General features: G+C 36.3%; 1 protein-coding gene across 3 annotated transcripts in view; it reads right to left on the reverse strand.

Annotated features, from left to right (window-relative positions):
• ALDH1A2 (aldehyde dehydrogenase 1 family member A2) overlaps positions 1-19,861 on the reverse strand; it is a 159,595-nt gene that overhangs the window by 33,133 nt on the left and 106,601 nt on the right. For all 3 annotated transcript variants that reach the window (XM_063715986.1, XM_009249869.4, NM_001131489.1), the window contains 3 exon segments: positions 10,230-10,291; positions 8,102-8,230; positions 7,862-7,975 (listed from right to left, as the gene is read on the reverse strand). In XM_063715986.1, coding sequence (XP_063572056.1) covers positions 7,862-7,975; positions 8,102-8,230; positions 10,230-10,291 — 305 coding nt within the window.

Genomic DNA, 19,861 nt, shown 5'->3' on the forward strand with positions numbered 1-19,861 from the left:
CATTTCATATAGTCTTTTGTAACTGGATTCTTGGGTCATTTGGTATAGTGTTTTAAAGGCTCATTCAGGCTGCAGCATGTATAAATACCTCACTCCTTTTTATGGGTGAATAATATTCCATTGTATGGATAGACCACTTTTTGTTAATCAGCTTATCACTTAATGGACATTTGAGTTGTTTCCACTTTTTGGCAATTAGGAATAATGCTGCTAAGAACATTTTTGTACATGTTTCTGTGTGGTATTAGACTCTGTCACGTTTCTTCTGTGATGATCACTTGGTTTTTGTCCTTTATTCCATTACTATGGAGTATTACATTGATTTTTTACATATATAAAACCAACCTTGCATTCCTGGGATAAATCCCACTTGGTCACAGTATATAATTTTTATATATTGCTGGATTTTGTTTGCTAGTATTCTGTCGAGGATTTTTCCATCTATACTCATAAGATGTTGGTATATAGTTTTCTTGTGATATCTTTGTGATATCTTCTACATGTTGGCCACAATTTATTAACCCAGAATTACTTCCAGTGCCTTAATTTGCATATTATTTCCCAGTTCATCTGACTCCCAACGTTTCTCCCCAGTCCCTTCCCAATTCCGTTATAAGATTTTGTGTTCTCCTGCTTCTAGTTGTTGACTAACACTGCCCTTTCTTCCCAATTCACTCTACTTATCTATATCCTACAGACCCTCAAATCCCTCTTTCTCTTGAAACCCTGATAGACCATCCAACCCCTACAGATCTCTCCCTTCTTGAGATGCTGATGTCGTATTACAAACTAACATTTGCTTACTGCTTAAAATTTCCCAAACTCATATTGCATTTAATCCGCATGACCCTGAGAAACAGCTATGTATGCTATTATTAAACCAATTTTGTACAAAACCAAGTGGCTGGTCCCTAATTATATAGCTATGAAGTAAAAAATAGTAAACCCTATGCTTATGGTGGCATTTTAAAGAAGGGAAGGGTTCTATTGATACCTCACCTTCTAGCTCTGAGATTAAGTTTTTATTTACCAAATTCAGTCTTTCCTCCTTCATGTAGCAACAAATATTTACAATGTATGTTTACTATACATAAGATACTACTTGAGGTACTGAGAAGGCCTAAGGGATAGACTCCAAAGAGAATGTCCTCCCCACAACTCTTCACATATGACCAGAAACTGCCATCTTTTGAAAGTAAAACTTATAAAATCAAGACTAAACTGATAAGCAAATCAGCTCAAAGACGAAAAAGGAGTTACTTATGAGAGTAAAGTACTGCTTAAATATTCAATATTAATTAAATCAAGGGCTTTTCCAAATCCAGTATGTCCTTATGGTTGTATTCCTAATACTTTGGTTTGACCAGCTGAAGTAAATAAAATAGTAACCTCATTAACTGTAAAGGTGGTCTGCATGAAACCTAAAGAAAATCAAACAATATCAAAAGTAATCAAAAGGTGCCAGAAAAACTTCTGCTTCTAATTGTAATGGAGTAACCGACACTGGACTTGTTTTACTATTATAAACAACTAGAAAAGTATATGAAATTGTTTTATTCAAACATTGGATATCAGGCAGTATGGGACTATGAATCTAGAGAAAAGGAAAACAAACAAAGGAAATCCTTTTTTGCCGAAACTTTCTAGATTGCAGTATGGTATGAGGAGACCAAAGCAGAATATGATGGTCTGAATTCTGACCAGACAGATAAGAAAGATCTTGTTGAACACTGGGGACATTCAACAGAAACCTCAGAAGGATTTCAGCTTATTAATAAGAATAAACTAAACTAGTCTTAACAAGCTTAAAAATACGTTCCAAAAGAGACAAGCTGAACCTCAAGTAACTTAACTACCTGTTAGAAAAAAAAAAAAATTTGACATTCTTTAAAGAAAAACAACAAAATCTCTTTGTTCAACAATATAATGGTCACAATGTCCAGTATCCTTTCAAAATTAACAGAAAAGCCAAAAAAAAAGGACCCATAAACAGAAAAAACGCCAGTCAAAAGAAATAAATTCAGAAATGACAGAGAAGTTAAAAGTAACAGACAAGGATTTCATTATTATTTATTATTATTATTAGATGGAGTCTCACTCCTGTTGCCCAGGCTGGAGTGGAATGGTGTGATCTTGGCTCACTGCAACCTCTGCCTCCTGGGTTCAAGGAATTCTCCTGCCTCAACCTCCTGAGTAGCTGAGACTACAGGTGTGCAGCACCACGCCTGGCTAGAGATAGGGTTTCACTATGTTGGCCAGGTTGGTCTCGGACTCCTGACCTCTCAGGTGATCCACCTGCTTCAGCCTCCCAGAGTACTAGGATTCCAGGTGTGGGCCACCACGCCCGGCCACAGACAAGGATTGTAAAATAGATGTCCACACAAATTTAAAGGAATAAAGGGGTGTAGTGAGGAAGAAAAGATATTTAAAAAATCATGGAATTTCTAGAACTTAAAATCTCTGCAGCAGATTAAGCATTACAGAAGAATATACGAACGTGAAAGATGACAATGAAAGTTACCTAGCCGGAAGCACAAAGGAAAAAAATGCTGGAAATAGTCCCAGTGATCCATGGGATAATGACAAACGATCTAACAACATATCTGTAAATAGAAGGGGGAAGTAGAAGGCAAAAAAAAAGATTTGAAGAAATAATGGTCAAAATGTTTCCCAATTTGACGAAAACTATAAACTCACAGATACAGAAATTTTAACGAACCAACAAAATACACAAAAGCACATCACAATCAATCAAATTGCTGAAAACTGATAAAAAGAAACTCTCTCAAAAGCAGTCTGGGGGAAAAACAACATTACTTACAGTAAAATAAAGATAAGAATGATTGCTGTATCTCATCAGAAACGGTAAAGTCAGAAACATGCCAGAATGATCTCTTTGAAGTCTTTAAAGTAAAATAAAACACAAACTGTCAATTAGAATTTTATATCCAGAAAAAAAAGTTATTAAAAAGTGAAGACAGGCCGGGTGCAGTGGCTCACACCTGTAATCCCAGCACTTTGGGAGGCCGAGGCGGGCAGATCACGAGGTCAGGAGATTGAGACCATCCTGGCTAACATGGTGAAACCCCGTCTCTACTAAAAATACAAAAAAATTAACCAGGCATGGTAGCGGGTGCCTGTAGTCCCAGCTACTCCGGAGGCTGAGGCAGGAGAATGGCGCGAACCTGGGAGGCGGAGCTTGCAGTGAGCCGAGATCACGGTACTGCACTCCAGCCTGAGCGAGAGTGAGACTCACCCCTCAAAAAAAAAAAAAGTGAAGACAAAATGAAGCCATTTTTTAGACAGACAAAAGCTGAGAGAAGTCATCACTAGTTAGATCTGCGCTACAAGAAACGTTAAAGATCTTTACAGATAAGGAAAATGATACCAGAAGGAAATGGGCCTAAACACAAACAAGGAAGGAGGCCAGGAATAGCAAGTATGTGAGTAAACAGACAATAATTTTGTATTCTTATTTATTCAAAAAACAAATTTTAAAACAAAAACAGCAGCACTGTATTGTGGGGCATATAACATATGTATAAGTAAATTATAGGGTAACAATAACACAAAGGATGAGATTGGAACAATGCTGCTGTATGGTTACCACATTTAATGTGAAGTAACATAACAGTATTTAATGGTAGACTGTGATTGAGGTGCATATTGTACATATTAAAGCAAACACTTTAAAAAGAGGTACAGCTAATAATGCAAAATAGAATATAAAAGAGTGGTAAAATTAATTCATCCAAAAGAAGGCAGACAAAGAGGGAAAATATGGACAAAGAGAAAACAAATCAAAATGGAGGATTTTAGAGCCGACCATATCATTAATACATTAAATGTTAAAACACGAACAGTAGATAGTATTCCATTTATATGAAATTCTAGAATAGGCAAAAGTAATTAAAATCAGTGGTTGCCAGAAGCCAAGGGTGCAAAGAGGCATGAGAAATCTTTCTACGGCATGGAAACAATCTACATCTTGATTTGGATGGTTACACAGGTGTATATACATGGCACTTAAATGGGTGCATTTTATTGTATGTAAATTATACTTCGGTAAAGTCATTTAAAAAGTTAAAAGATCTTCAGTGGCAAAACAGATTTGAACCCAAGCTGCCTTGCAATAAGCACTTAACGCTTTTATGGACTCACTATGTGGCTTCTTGTCTGGCCTGAAAGAGGAGATTCCATTTATTCAATATAACTTCCACTACCTGATATTGTGACTTATTTGCCAGGTGCAGTGGCTCACACCTGTAATCCCAGCACTTTGGGAAGCTGAGGCTGGTGGATCATGAGGTCAGGAGTTCAAGACCAGCCTAGCCAACATGGTGAAACCCCATCTCTACTTAAATTAGCCAGGCATGGTGGTGCGTGCCTGTAGTCCCAGCTACGAATCACTTGAACCCAGGAGGCAGAGATCACGCCATTGCGCTCCAGCCTGGGTGACAGGGCAAGACTCCATCTCAAAAATGTTACTCATTTTTAGACTGAAATATCTTGGAAGAAAACATTAAATGCTAGAAGTTAATTTATCAAGAAATTCCTAACACCTATATGATGACATCAGTGATGAACACTACAACAAAGAATTGAAGAGATTTATATCCTCCTCCTAGATGAGGAGTCAATACGGTAAAGATAGCATTTTTCCTCATTTTAATATACATATGTAATGTTATGCCAATCAAAATTCCAATGAAAGTTTTTTAGAGTAACATAAGGTGCTTAGAAAATCGGTTTGAAATTTCTTCTAAAAGAATAAATGGGCTTTGAAAAACCAAGTAAGAGGGTATGTTGCCTACATCATAGTAACACATCTTATAAAACCTAGTAATTAAGGCAGTCTGGTACTAAGTAAAAGAACAGAAAAAATTATGAGCTCTAAAACAGAAATTTCCTGTATAGTTTGGTGCAAAAGTCATTGCAGTTTTTGCCATTACTTTTACTTGCGCTCCAACCTGTATATATGGAAATGTATCATGTAATGTTATGTTATATTCAGATGAGTTGCAAAGGGGTGGACTGTTTAATAAATTGTTTTGAAGTAACTGAACATTCATTTATAAACAACCAACCCTCACCTTTCATTATACATGAAAATAAATTCCAACCAGATTAAAGATTTAAACAACAAAACCATAAAAGTACTGAAAGAAAATATTAAGGGCCGTTTGTATAATCTTAAAAGGGTTTGTTCAAAAATGACAGGAAATCCAGAAGCTGTCAGAGAAAGACTAGATGTGAATTTAAAATCTGCACATGGCAAACAACTGTTTAAAAAGCAAAGAACAATCATATTTTCAAATTCTACAACAAACAAAAGATTAACATACCTAACCTCTTACAAATGAAACCATTACTCTAAGGCCTTCTTGGTAAGCAAGTTATAAATATGTTTTTATTTTGCAATTCCACTTCTAGAACCATATCCAACTGAGCATCTAATATGTGTGTATATATATACGTGTGTGTATACGTATATACATATGTGTATACAGTTAAAGATTTACAAGTAAAATTTTTCTTGGGTCTCCAAAGGTTTTTATTTCAGTAGTCTGTTTAATAGGAAAAATAAGTGGAAAAAAACACCCTCAAGTGTACATTAACACAGGATTAAATGATGATATACTGATGCAAGAGTATTCTATGCAGCTGTTAAAAATAAATGCCGGAGATGTAGGTACTAACATGACAAGGTGTTATCTCTTGTTTGACATATTATGCTGTCATTTTTAATTTAAAAAGTTATACAATAGGCCGGACACCATGGCTCATGGCTCATGCCTGTAATCCTAGCACTTTGGTAGGCCAAGGCAGGTGAATCACCTGAGGACAGGAGTTCAAGACCAGCTTGGCCAACATGGCAAAACCCCCGTCTCTACTAAAAAATATGAAAATTAGCCAGGCATGGTGGTGGGTGCCTATAATCCCAGCTACTTGGGAGGCTGAGGCAGGAGAATCGTTTGAACCTGGGGGGCAGAGGTTGCTGTGAGCCGAGATTGTGCCACTTCAATCCAGCCTGGGCAAAAGAGTGAAACTCCATCTCAAACAAACAAACAAACAAATTACACAATAGAAGCCTCTTGACTGACTCAATCAGGACCATTGGTTGGTCAACAGAAAAATGTTAAAGCAGAAAAAGATACTTTAAATATTTCATTTTAGTTTTAAAAATACGTATATTCATTCTCCAGTCCTTTGATATAGAACTAAGATCTTTTCTTAATTATGGGTCCACCTGTCTCTTCTGATTAAAGTAAGGACTTAAAAACATTTGCAAAGCAATTCCAGGTGCCCATTCTATCAAGGTTTATATTTTTCCCCAGTCTTTCACAGTTGTCTGAAATTTATTGCATCTTTAGTTTTTCTTAGCATCTAGCCTTTAGCAAATATTTTCAAAGCATTAAACTTAGAATAATTCCCTTTCATACTCACATTTTGGTTTAAATATTTCATTAAACTGCAAAATTACAGTAACAAATACAACTAGAATGAAATGTTTGGGAACAAGGTTAACTCTTGACAAACACAAAACTCAGTAATCTAACTGAATTAATATTCAAGTTTATTAATAAATCTTTTTTATTAATAAATCTTTTATTAAATTTACTACTGTGAGTCAGTTTAACCAAGTATAATTAACTCTGTATCAACTGATAAAACGTTTCTAGATCTGTGCTGTCCAATACGGTAGCACGCATGGCAATGGAGAACTTGAAATGTGGCTAGTCTGAAGAGATGTGCTGTCAATGTAAAACACATAATACCATATTTCAAAGAATGCATATGAAAAAGAGAATGCAAAATATTGTATTAATAACTTATAGTGATTAATCCAGTATTTTCAAAATATTTCAACATATAAAGTTATTAAAATTAATTTCACTTATTTTTTAATGTGGCTACTAGCCTATTTTAAATGACAAATGTTGCTCTCATTCTATTAGATAGCACTGTTCTAGACCTGCAGACATCCTTTGTTCAATGATGATGTCATCTGTAAGGTTCTACTTGAAACAATGAATCAGACTTTCTTATCATCTGTTACCTGGATCAAAGATATTTGAGTAACATTTATAAATCTTCCTAAGGTGACTTGTGACTCTGTAACAGGGATCTGTCAACTATGGCCCATGGGTCAAATGTACCCTGGTGTTTTGGTATGGCCTACAAGCTAAAAACAGTTTTTGCATGTTTAAATGTCTAGAAACAATAGAAAGATTAGTATTTGTAATCCATAAAAATTATGTAAAAATTCCAATTTCCATGTCTATAAATAAACTTTAATTGGTACATAGCCACACTCTATGACTGTTTGGTGATACTATGGCATGGCTGAGTAGTTGCAACAGAGACCACATTGCCTGCAAAATTTACATTTACTATCGGGCCCTACACAGAAAAAAAATGTGCTAAGCCCTGCTCTGTATCATCTCTTAAGGTTCATGGGGCATAGTGAGTTGCCAATTGCACCTACAGGACCTGTCCAAACAATGAGAAGGGAAAGCTTGTGTCTCCATTCTTATCCTTACCAGAGACTAGTTTAGATTTCCAGCTTCTTAACTTGCTTCTGCCACTATTCAACAAAGTGTCTAGAACCCCACATTCTGGGATACTTCTTACACAGATGGTATCACAAAAATGCTCAGAGATCTGTGGGGTCAAATGGTCCCTGGTGCCTTTGCTTTCACATCCACCAGTGTTCTATGACACCAATGTTATCCTTTGTGGGCTTGGGTACTCACTGCCCTTTTGGTGTCTAGCCTATGGGTACTAGTTTTACTGTTTTTGTAACCCCTCAACTCATTTGCAAGACTGTTCCTCAAGCCCTAGTTTTTCAGATACCTACCTCAGTAGACCCTGTGAATGCAATCTTGTCTATGCCAATGTGAGAAGCTATTGCTGCCCCAGCCGTTGGCCCATATCCTGGCAAAATATTGATGACCCCGGGAGGAAAGCCAGCCTAAGAAAACAGAACAGGAGGAAACGTGGCTGATGAAAGCTGATGCATCATGTTAAATGAGATATGCTCTAGTAGGCTCCAGCTGTAAGGGGAGTCAGAAGCACTCCCGAAGTCAGTTTCTCTTACCTCCTTGATGAGGGCTCCCATGTAGAGTGCACTGAGTGGTGTTTGCTCTGCTGGCTTAATAACTACTGTATTGCCACAGCACAAAGCTGGAGCAATTTTCCAGGCAAACATCAGCAGGGGGAAGTTCCACTGAAAGGAAAAAACTCAAAGTTGATAGATGGAAAAATATTCCTCCACTACTTTGTTTTCAAGCTGTGACTTCTCATATTTCTCAAACTAGTCCTCAACATAAATCTTATCCACTACAAAGCACAGATGTTTGGATTTTCAATTACTTCATTAAGAATAGAATAGCACTGACCTTGGAAATCTCTCCTTTTCTCTCTGACCAACCAATTACTATATTCTAACTACCCACCAAAAGAAATCCCACTGTGAAAAGGGAGTTTTGTTACTTCTTTGTTTTGCTTTTTTTGTCACTGTTGTTTTTATGTATTTTTTAATTAGGCTTTGGTTCCAATAAGTTCTCGTATATGAAAACTTTTCTTGCATCTGAGATTTTTACATCACAATTTTCACACTGGTATGAAAGCTCTTCAACATGAAAAAACTAGAAAATTCTAACTGAGTTGTAGTTAAGTCAATGTGTATTTCAAGGTAGTACTTTTTCTTTAGATACATGCATTGTCACAAACATATATGATTACAAAAAATAAACTGCATAAACTGCATATACTGATGAGTATGCAAAAATTTTCATTTGTCTCTTTTCCACTGTAAAAGAAGCTATTGGAGACTACAGTACATTTACATGAGTAGATGAGGTTGGGGTCTAAAATGGTTTAAACTGATTTTAAAAGGATATTAAGCTTGTATTGTCATAAGCTCAGGCATGAGCCTCAGTACTATCAGGTGTCATTGATAATTTCATTAAGAAAGAAAACAGAAATCCTCATCCCCTGGCTTCAGCCCTTGACCACAATGTGTTTCTGCCTGAAGCATCTCAGCTGCCATCCTTCAAGGCTTCTCACTGGCTCTGGCAAGCTTGCAAAAATATACAAGTGTCTTGCCTTCACCAAACACCCAATTTCTTTTCCCCTTAGTTGTTTATAAACTTGGGAGTCCGCAGTAATGTTTTAATTCCATCTACAGTGTATAAATCTTAAAGTGCAGTAATTGAGCCAGAGCTGGCTGACAAGCAGCTCTTGTCCTGTCAGTGAAGCTGCAGAGTTGAGAGTCTGGGCAAGGGCAAGAAAAGCAAGTTTGAATCCTACGAGGAAGGTGACAGACCTCATCCCAGAGCTGGTCCAAGTAGGATTTCCCCAGGGCCTTTAGGAGCAAGAGAACTTAAATCAAACCTCTCATTTTCCCTTGGCATCCTCTAATAAATTTCACAGTAACCTGGGATTCATCAATTATTCAAACAAATATTATATCTTCCACACATCTTTGGTTCCCAATGCCAAAGATTATCTTGAGTTATACTACTATATTTTGAAAAAAGAAAAAGAGTACTTTGAGCATCCCCTTGAAATCCCTGCCAGAACTATTAGCTAGTACTGTTAAAAGCTTCGGTCATGTTTTGTATTGTACCAAGGGTGTGTATGAGAGACAGAGAGGAAGAAAGGGACAGTGTTTAATGTTCCAATCCAAACACTAAGCACTACATCTATTTCTCTTTACAAGACACATAACAGCTCGGCATGGTTTCAATTATGACTGTGACGTTAACTGTACTGCTGTGTCTTCTGTAGCATCTTCTATCTAGATTCTTGTGAAAAGAAACAGTGGGAAAGAATGGGATTAAAAGATCATATAAAATAATATGCCTGGAAGGATGGTGAGTCACAGTTCTAAAAAATAAACAACTATAACAAAGTATTAATTTTCCATAAGCAGAATGGACATAATAACCAAGGGCAGGTTATTAATACACTGTGCTTTGCTTATTTTAATCATGAGAATTCCATGACTTGAGAATTCAACTCCTGGTAACGGAGCTGAAACCCTATTAACCTGTTCAAATAAGCATTTGCAGGGAGGCTGTTAAAGATATGTCAACAACATGAGCTCAGTTTTTTTTCCTCCAGTAATGGAAAACACACATCGCTGAGGACCATGTTTTATGTGTCTTTAAGAGAACTGGGTCAAATGAAAATAAATATGAGGTGCGAGGAGATACACTCACTGGGATGATCTGTCCACACACTCCAATGGGTTCATGTCTTGTAAAGGTAAAATAGTCTCCATCTGAAAGAAAAAAGCATGGTCACTCTCAGAAAGTTTAGATTAGGAAAAAAAATGCAAAGGGAGAACTTTGGTGGCTGCAAAAAAAAAAAAAAAAAAAAAAACAAGAAACAGAAATAAACTTGAAAAAACATCCTACTCAACCGTGCATGAAAGCTGGCAGAAGCCTAACACTGGACATAGCATATCTCTGGATATATCTCTCAGACACCCAAATGCAGTACTGAGGAAAGGATCTCTAAGGCAAAATGAAGGATAAATTTATGATACGAGACGTCCTTAGGGTGGCAGAGGGGACAGCTGAAAAATATGTAAAAACTGAATTTTATGTTAAAATATTAAAATAACATGTAGAACAGTTGTTTGATTTAAAAACTGAGCCAACAAACTAAGTAAAATGCTACTGGGCAAATTTAAAATGCTCGGCAATTGGAAAAAGTGAGGAGTAAAAGATATATTTCATAACTCAATCCAGGTGTCAAAATGTACTTCCTGGGTAGTGATGAGACATAGGCATGTCCAGGGCTATTTAAAGAAGGTAAAAGTCCATTTCTAAAAAGAACTCCATCAATAATCCAAAGCGTCTGCCCCCAAACTAGACATAGAAATGAGAATGTCCTAGGGGCTAAAAGAAAAAGAGCTTGGGAAAAACTTAATAACCTTGTTTTCCTTACAGGAGTAATAGGCAACTGAAATAATTATACAGGAAGTCCAAACCGAATTCTTCTTTAGGAAAATGTCATTGCTCTTATCTGAATTATTTTAAATGGTTGGTTAAAATTACCAAAGAATGGCTCATTTTTAGCAGATAGCTTTTCATTTTAAATACTGGGCAAAGTCTTTATTTTTCCCTCCACTGCCAGCCCTTAGGCCACTTCACTGATACTTGTTTTCTCTCTCAAAAGCAGTCCCCTAAGGCAAGTGAAAACACTCAGCTAATATTCATGAAAGCATAACTATTATGGGTGGAAATGAAGGTGGGGACAGGAGGACTGTGTGGGTTGGGAAAAGAGAAGCGATATGAATCAGACTGTTTATCACTGTCTCTCAACACACCTAAATCACATTTATCACACAAAATTGTTTTGACATATTCAAAATTATTTATTTTTTAAATAATTAAATTAAAGTCTTGGCCTCTCTCTCTCTCTCTTACTCTCCCAGTGTCACTCTCTATCCTCTGGATCTCTGATCTCTACCCCCTCTTTCCATAATTATCTGTTTTCTCTTTTCAAGGAACTTTTATTCACATACAAGTATTTATAGGATCCTTTCATCCTCCTCTTTTTTTATATACAAATGGGATATTATTCAGTCTTTTATATTTTGTTTTTCCCTTCCCCGCCCCCCCCCCCCCCATAAAGCTAGGATGTCTTTTTAGTGGCTGCAGGTTATTCCATGGGCTTAATAAACAATGTTACTACTGTAAACCCTCCTAAGGGACACAGGAGTCACTTTCAGTTTAGGCTATTATAAATAATGCTGCAAAGACTATCATTACATATATATCTTTTCATATCTGTGGAGTTTCTTGATCTAAGTGTATGTACATTTCACATTTTCAAAAATATTGCCAAATCACCCTTCAGAAAAGTTTAACAATTCATAACTTCAACAACATGCTATTTTTCCTACTCTTTAACACTGAGGTTTTTCCAACATTTTCATTTCAGCTAATCTGATAGCTAGAAAACCGCAACTTGTTTTGATTTATGTTTAATGATAGAGTGAACATCTTTTCATGCTTATATTGTTTGCTATTTTTCTATTGGGTTATTCTTTTTAGCCATTTGAAGAGCTCTGTGGATATTAAGGAAATTAGGCCTCTGTCATAATATTGAAAGGATTTTTCCCCAATCTGCTACTTATCTCTTGACTTTGTTTTATGCATATTTTAAATGGAAGAAATTCAGAAGTAGGCTGGATTCTACAACTGTATGAAATTATTTTAAAATATCTATTACAAGAAAAAATAGCGAAGATGTTCCAACTGTCCATAGGATGACAGTATGAAGTCTGAATAATACTTTAAACATCAAATTAACTATTTAGCTTTGTATGCAGATAACTGAAGAATCTTCTGGATATCATTCTTTACAAGACTACAAGTTACCATGCTTCTTCAATTTATAAATCTTTGAAAAGGTTTTTCATGAGGAGCAACACCACTGATCAATAAGCTAGAGTTTCATTTGCAAGAAAATCTTCTGCAACTGAACTCTCTAAGTTGGTTAAGGTGATGGGTTCAGGTGGATAGTCACAGACCACAGAATCAGAGAGTAATGTCAAGATAGAGAGCAAGTGGGGCTGAGGAAAAAAATGGGAAGATGAACAGAAGAGCACACGTGTTTATTTTAGCAGCACATGTAGGAACCTGGAATGGTTCAGAAAAAACTCACAAGGCAACTACACAAGCACGGCATGGCAATTCATAAACCATTTCCCCCTACACATTTTATGATGCTTAGAAATTTAGTTGTTTTACTTAAATAATATCACAAGTTACTGAAAAAAGTGAAAGGGAAGAAAATGTAGACAAAAATCTTAAAAGTCTGACCTCATGAGGAATTGAGTTTGACTCCATAATTGTGTCTCAAGAGAAACTGAGTTATGAGGAATTAAAACTCTCTTGGATAAACTGTTCACATATTTGAAAAACATTTAGCTACAGGCTAACACCGGGAAAGAGACAGAATATTCTAGTCCCTACGGTTAGTCTAAGTAGTAAATTAAAAAATAGAGGCTATTTTTGGGCTTGAACTCTTCCCAAAAGAGCACTGAGTTGAAGGGACAAAGAAAGGAGCCTACTTTCAATAAAATTCAACATTCCTTCATGTTAGAAACTCTCAATAAAGTAGAGGCATTGATGGAACATACCTCAAAATAATTAAAAGTCATTTATGGCAAACTCACAGCCGGTATCATACTGAACAGGCAAAAGCTGGAAGCATTCCCCTTGAAAACTAGCACCAGACAAGGATGCCCTCTCTCACCACTCCTATTCAACACAGTATTGGAAGTTCTGGCCAGTTCTTTCTCAGGCAAGAGAAAGAAAGAAACGGCATTCAAATAGGAAGAGAGGAAGTAAAACTGTCTCTGTTTGCAGATGACGTGGTCCTATATATAGAAAACTCCATTGTCTCAGCACAAAAGCTTCTTAAAAGCTGATAAGCAACTTCACCTAAGTCTCAGGATACAGAATCGATGTGCAAAAATCACAACCATTCCTATACACCAACAATAGATAAGCAGAGAGCTAAATCATGAAGAAATTCCCATTCACTATTGCTACAAACAGAATAAAGTACCTAAGAAATACAGCTAATAAAGGAAGTGAAGGACCTCTTCAAGGAGAACTACAAACCACGAATCAGGGAAATCAGAGAGGATAAAAACAAATGGAAAAACATTCCATGCTCATGGATAGGAAGAATCAATACCATGAAAATGGCTATAATGCCCAAAGTAATTCAAAAATTCAATGCTATTCTCATTAAACTATCATTGACATTCTTCACAGAATTAGAAAAAATAAATTTCATATGGAACCTAAAGAGCCCATATAGCCAAGACAATCCTAAGCAAAAAGAACAAAGCTAGAGGCATCACGCTACCTGACTTCAAACTATACTACAAGGCTACAGTAACCAAAACAACATGGTACTGGTACAAAAACAGACACATAGACCAATGGAACAGAATAGAGAAATCAGAAATAAGACCACACATGTACAACCATCTGATCTTTGACAAACCTGACAAAAACAAACAATGGGGAAAGGATTCCCTATATAATAAATGGTGCTGGGAAAACTAGCTAGCAATATGCAGAAAATCGAAACTGGACCCCTTCCTTACATCTTATACAAAAATTACCTCAAGATGAATTAAAGACTTAAGTGTAAAACCCAAAACTATAAAAACTCTAGCAGAAAATCTAGGCCATACCATTCAGGACATGGGCGCAGTCAAAGATTTCATGATGAAAATATCAAAAGCAATCGCAACAAAAGCAAAAATTGACAATTTGGATCTAATTAAACAAAAGAATTTCTGCACAGCAAAAGGAACTATCAAAATGAACAGCCTAAAGAATGGGAGAAATTTTTTGCAATCTATGCATCTGACAAAGGTCTAATATCCAGAATCTACAAGGAATTTAAATTTACAAGAAAAAAATAACCCCATTAAAAAGTGGACAAAAGTACATGAACAGACACTTCTCAAAAGAAGTCATGCAATCAACAAACATGAAAAAAAGCTCATCATCAATGATCATTAGAGAAATGCAATCTAAACCACAATGAGAAACCATCTCACACCACTCAGAATGGCAATTATTAAAAAGTCAAGAAACAACAGGTGCTGGCAAAGGTGTGGAAAAATAGGAACACTGTTCCTATTTCCCACTTTGTTTACATTCCCACTGTTGGTGGGAATGTAAATTAGTTGAACCATTGTGGAAGACAGTGTGGCAATTCCTCAAAGACCTAGAACCAGAAATACCATTTTACCCAGCAATCCCATTACTGAGTATATACCCAAAGGAATATAAATCATTCTGTTATAAAGATACATGCATGCGTATGTTCATTGAAGCACTATTCACAATAGCAAAGACATGGAATCAACCCAAATCCCCATCAATGATAGACTGGATAAAGAGAATGTCGTATATATACATCAAGGAATACTATGCAGCCATAAAAAGGAATGGGATCATGACCTTTCCAGGGACAATAGATGGAGCTGGAAGCCATTAACACAGGAAGTAACACACACAGGAACAGAAAACCGAACATCACATGTTTTCATGTATTGGGGGAGCTGAACACACATGGACACAGAAGGGGAACAACAGACACTGGCGCCTTTCTGGGGAGGGGTGGGGGAAGGCAGAACATCAGGATAAATAGCTAATGCATGCTGGGCTTAATACCTAGGTGATGGGTTGACAGGTGCAGCAAACCACCATGGCACACGTTTACCTGTGTAACAAACCTGCACAGGTAATCCAGAACTAAAATAAAGGGCCCTAGACCTTGTAATCTCAGTTTGCATTTTCACGTGGATGGTAAAAGATGACACCCCTAGTCTGATGTGGGGTGCCTGACAAACACAAGAGCTAAGCCTTCTGTGGGCACCTTCAGCTAGGGCTAACAGCACCCCAGAAGTCATTCACAGCTACTAAGACCCTACTATGAATCCCACTGAACTTCTAAATCAGGGTTACCATAAGACCAGTTATAAAAGCCACCTTCATAATTTTTGCCATTTCCAAGTATCATATGCTCTATCATTTACTTAATTTCTGTTAAATTAACTCACATGTTAAAAATATGTAAATAGCTACCTGTTAGTCTTAAGGAAAATCTAAAATCTAAAATAACAGGTTTCATGGGCCGGTAATATTTTCTTCTAATATTCTTCAAACCAAGTAATTAAAATTTAAAAAAAAGTTTACTTGCTTACTGTAGAGAATCATCTTGAATGCTACCAGTGCTATATGGGATGCTATATGGTGATTCTCAAACTAGAATGTGCACACTAAGCAACTGGAGATCTTGTGAATATACAGATTCTGAATCAACAGGTCTAGGATGAGACCAGAGAGTCTGCATTTCTACATGCTCCCAGCTGAGGCTCATGCTTCTGATCCATAGACCACACTCTGAGTAGCAAGATCAGGAGCGTAAAGGGGAGTCTACGTGTATTATGATGCCCTATGGTTGCTTCACAGTTGTCTGCCTTCATTTTTATTTATTTTTTGTCTCTCTAATAACTCTACTAATTGTCCTGAAAGGAGTATATAGTGTAGGAGAATCTGATCTGTATTTTTAATACTTTAAAATTGTTAAAAAAAAGAATGAAAACATTATTAGAATTTCTGTAGAGCCTTATAATTTTCACATCCTTATCTCATTTTACACTCAAAACTCTATGAAAAAATAAAGCAACTATCATTATCAGCATTTTATAAACAGAGAAAATATGGCACAGAGAGGTTAAGTCCAAAGTGGTACCACTGATTGAGGCTCCTGGACTTGGATCTGGGTCTTCAGACTTCAAGTTCTTTACCCATAAAAACGTATTAATGACTCTTTTGAGGAAGGTGTTGGATTTAGGTGGATAATCACAAATCACAGAATTAGAGTATAATGTCAAGAACAATCAAAAATGGGGTAAAAAATAAAGAAAAAACCCCAATGACAACTCTTTTGTGAATATCAACACAGAACACATGGAAACTTGTTATAAAGGGAACACTACAGAGAAACATTCCCTGGAATAAGTGAGCCCAGGACTCACCTATTCCACCTATAGATGAAAGGGAGAGAGCGCCTCTCTCCCTTTCATCTAGGCAGAGCCAACTCAAAGTGGAGACAGTGTTAATTCTCCCTCTCATCTATACCTCAGATGATACAGAATGAGTACTCCTCCCTGCCTAGAAAAAAATTAAAGTCAATTTTCCATCTTTTATGCTAACAATGCTGTCTCAGTATGGCAGGATGACTTAAAAGGTTGTTTCCTTCATTTCTCCAGCTTTGTGCTGTAAGCTCAACAGCCTGATATAAAAAGTCTCCACCCAAATTCAGATACTCCATTGTAGGGTATGAATGGTTTTGGATCTTCTTAGCAAATATGAGGGATTAGAGAGAGTGCTCAGACTTAGCATAAAAAAGGACTGCATTTGATGAGGACACCAGAAAATGTTCTGGATACCACATTGTAGGTCAATAGGTGAGAACACAACTATGATGGAGAAAACTAAACTAAAGAAGAGATGAGAGATCAAATACTAAGTCACATGTGTAGGACTTTTGATCTCTGTCTCTTTTCCCTTTCACTCAGAAGGTGAAATGCAGACTAACAGATATTGCTCTTAAAGGGGAGTTATTTTAAGACCCAGTGAAAGGTAACTTTTCTGATGAGTTTTGATACCTGGGTGCTTTTAATGACCAAAGAGTAGTTTCCAACTTATGAAAAATATAAAAATCTTACAATTAAATACTTCATTATGCTATGAATTTGGCTGAGCTGTGAATTAAATTTTACTGAGTATGTGTGCATTGAGCCATTTCTATAATTATATTAAGAAAAGCCTTTGTTCCTAGAGATCAATAGTACAATAAGCCTCTACTATATTTATGAACTACTGAGCCACTGTTCTATGTTTTTTGATGGGGCCTTATCAAACTACACAGAAGAGAGAGCAATACTTAGTTAATTAGAAAAATTTAATTATTTGGATAATTCATTCAAGGCAAACATTACTTCTTAAATCAGATTTTATAGTTGCCTGAAAGAAACTGATGGAATTTTTAGTCTCATAAAAATATCTCACATTGGCACATCCTATATATTAATATAAACTAGAGTATGACTAAGCAATCTGTAAACAGTGATAAAATCAGAAGAATCTGAAATGTGCCAGAAATTGAGAAATTTGTCAAATATGGACGTCAAATAGCTTCCAATTATAACACTAAGAACACTAGCAAATTTTATATACCTAGTAACAATAAAAATGATTTTATTCAATAGCATAAAAATCTGTAACACAATTCAGTGAATGAAGGTCATCTTCCAATCCCTAATTTGTAGACAGAATTACCTTTCAAGGAGCTGGCAATCCTTTGATGAGCACAGTATTAAAAAAAGAGATGATTACATTGAACTATTCCATTATGTATGTACTGTAGCAGATTCCCATCATGTTGACGTTGACCAGACCTCATCCAACATTTTATAACTATGATGACAAACTCTATAAATGCCTATACAAATGCTGAAACTGTATGTTAGTATGAAGTGTACTGATGCTTTTCTTCCCAGAAGTCTGCTGGTAGTTTCTAAGAAGTTAGATTATGTTCCTGAGTCTGTCATGAAGATAGCTTAGCTCTATGACTATTCCACTACATGATCATAACAAAAGTTAGTTTACTTCTCTGGACCTTCTCTGTAAAATCAGAAGATCAGCCTTAGGGATCCATGAGGTCCTTTTCAGCTTCAACCTCTTAAAGAGGTTCCTTGTGAAGCTGACTTCCTGACCTCCTGTCATAATCAATTCAGGTCCCACTAACAAGCAAGCCCTGGTTGTTGTTGGGTGGGCAGAGCAAATCACCCCTCACTCTTATTCTGATGGAACAAGAATACTTCAGATTTCACTCTATGCATTTGTTAATGACAATAAACCAGATCAAGCTGATTCAAGGCAAAATCTTAGGATCTGAATCAATATCTTTGTGTATTTGTATTCTATTCTTTAACACGTGAAACTGGAAGAGGGTGAAATGGAAAATTATATATGACCTGGGTAGTTTTTAACCTTTTCTATATGCTAATATATCGTAAGTCCATTTTAATATCAGAATTCAGCTTAAAACATGGACATTTTTTTCTCCTTATATAAAATCAGTAAAATCAACACTTGCTACAGAGAAAAATCTAAGGCAATACAAATTAACTTCCATTTCTCCCTAAGTAAACGAAAAACAAGCTTTGATCCTTCCTTCATCACAAAGAGCTTGTAGACGTGAGAGGAGAAGAGGATTTGAATACAGGTTAAAAATACTCAAAATGGAAAAAACAATACTTTTCTTTAGGGCTTCTATAACATTAGCGATAATGTAACAGGTAAAAAGTGTTCCACAGCTCATAGTAATGATTATTATTTATCATCATAATTAGGCCCTGCCATCGTAAAAGGGTCAAGGCATAGGATTTGCGGTCAGAGACAATGGCTCCATTGGGTACCATGGCAGGAAATAATGGATAGTGTTGTAAAGGAAACAACATCAAGACTCTTGTGAATCAAACTGGTATTGCATAATTGTGCAATAACATCCAGCTGTGGGCCTTGAGTGGAACAGAATGAAGAGTGGTGGGAGAAATTTCCAATTCAGAGAGAGAAGCAGCCACCCACTTTTTCATTGCTCAAAAGTGGTCATGAGATAACCCTTTTGTTTCCTTCCCAAATACTCCAGTTGAAGGCTACCCTTTATGGGGAGAAATTAAGCAGGTATTTGCTCTCTCTAACTGATTATCCATTTGTAGTCAAAGTGAAATCTATCCTTTATGGGGAGAAATTAAGCAAGAATTTGTTGTCTCTAACTGATTATCCATTTGTAGTCAAAGTGCTCTTTCTAAAATGCAATTTTTCGAATAGATTCAAGGGGTTTATGTGCAGATTTGTTACATGGATATATTGCATAACTATGAGCCTTGGGCTTCTAGTGTGCCCATCACCAGAATAGTCAACATGGTACCCAACAGGTAGTTTTCAATCCTCAGCCCCCTCTCACTCTCCCTCCTTTTGAAGGCTCCCAATGTCTATTAGGTTTCTCCCTATGTCCATGTTTACCCACCGCTTAGCTCTCACTTATAAGTGAAACCATGTGGTATTAGTTTCTGTTTCTCGGTTATTTCACTTATTTCAGTATAATGGCCTCCAACCCCATCCATGTTGCTGCAGCAAAAGGAATGATTTCATACTTTTTATGGCTGTATAGTATCCTATGATTTGTGCGTATGTATGTGTATATATATATATACATATATATATATTTTTTT

The sequence above is a fragment of the Pongo abelii genome, chromosome 16 (assembly GCF_028885655.2).
Source record: "Pongo abelii isolate AG06213 chromosome 16, NHGRI_mPonAbe1-v2.0_pri, whole genome shotgun sequence".
Lineage (NCBI taxonomy): Eukaryota > Metazoa > Chordata > Mammalia > Primates > Hominidae > Pongo > Pongo abelii.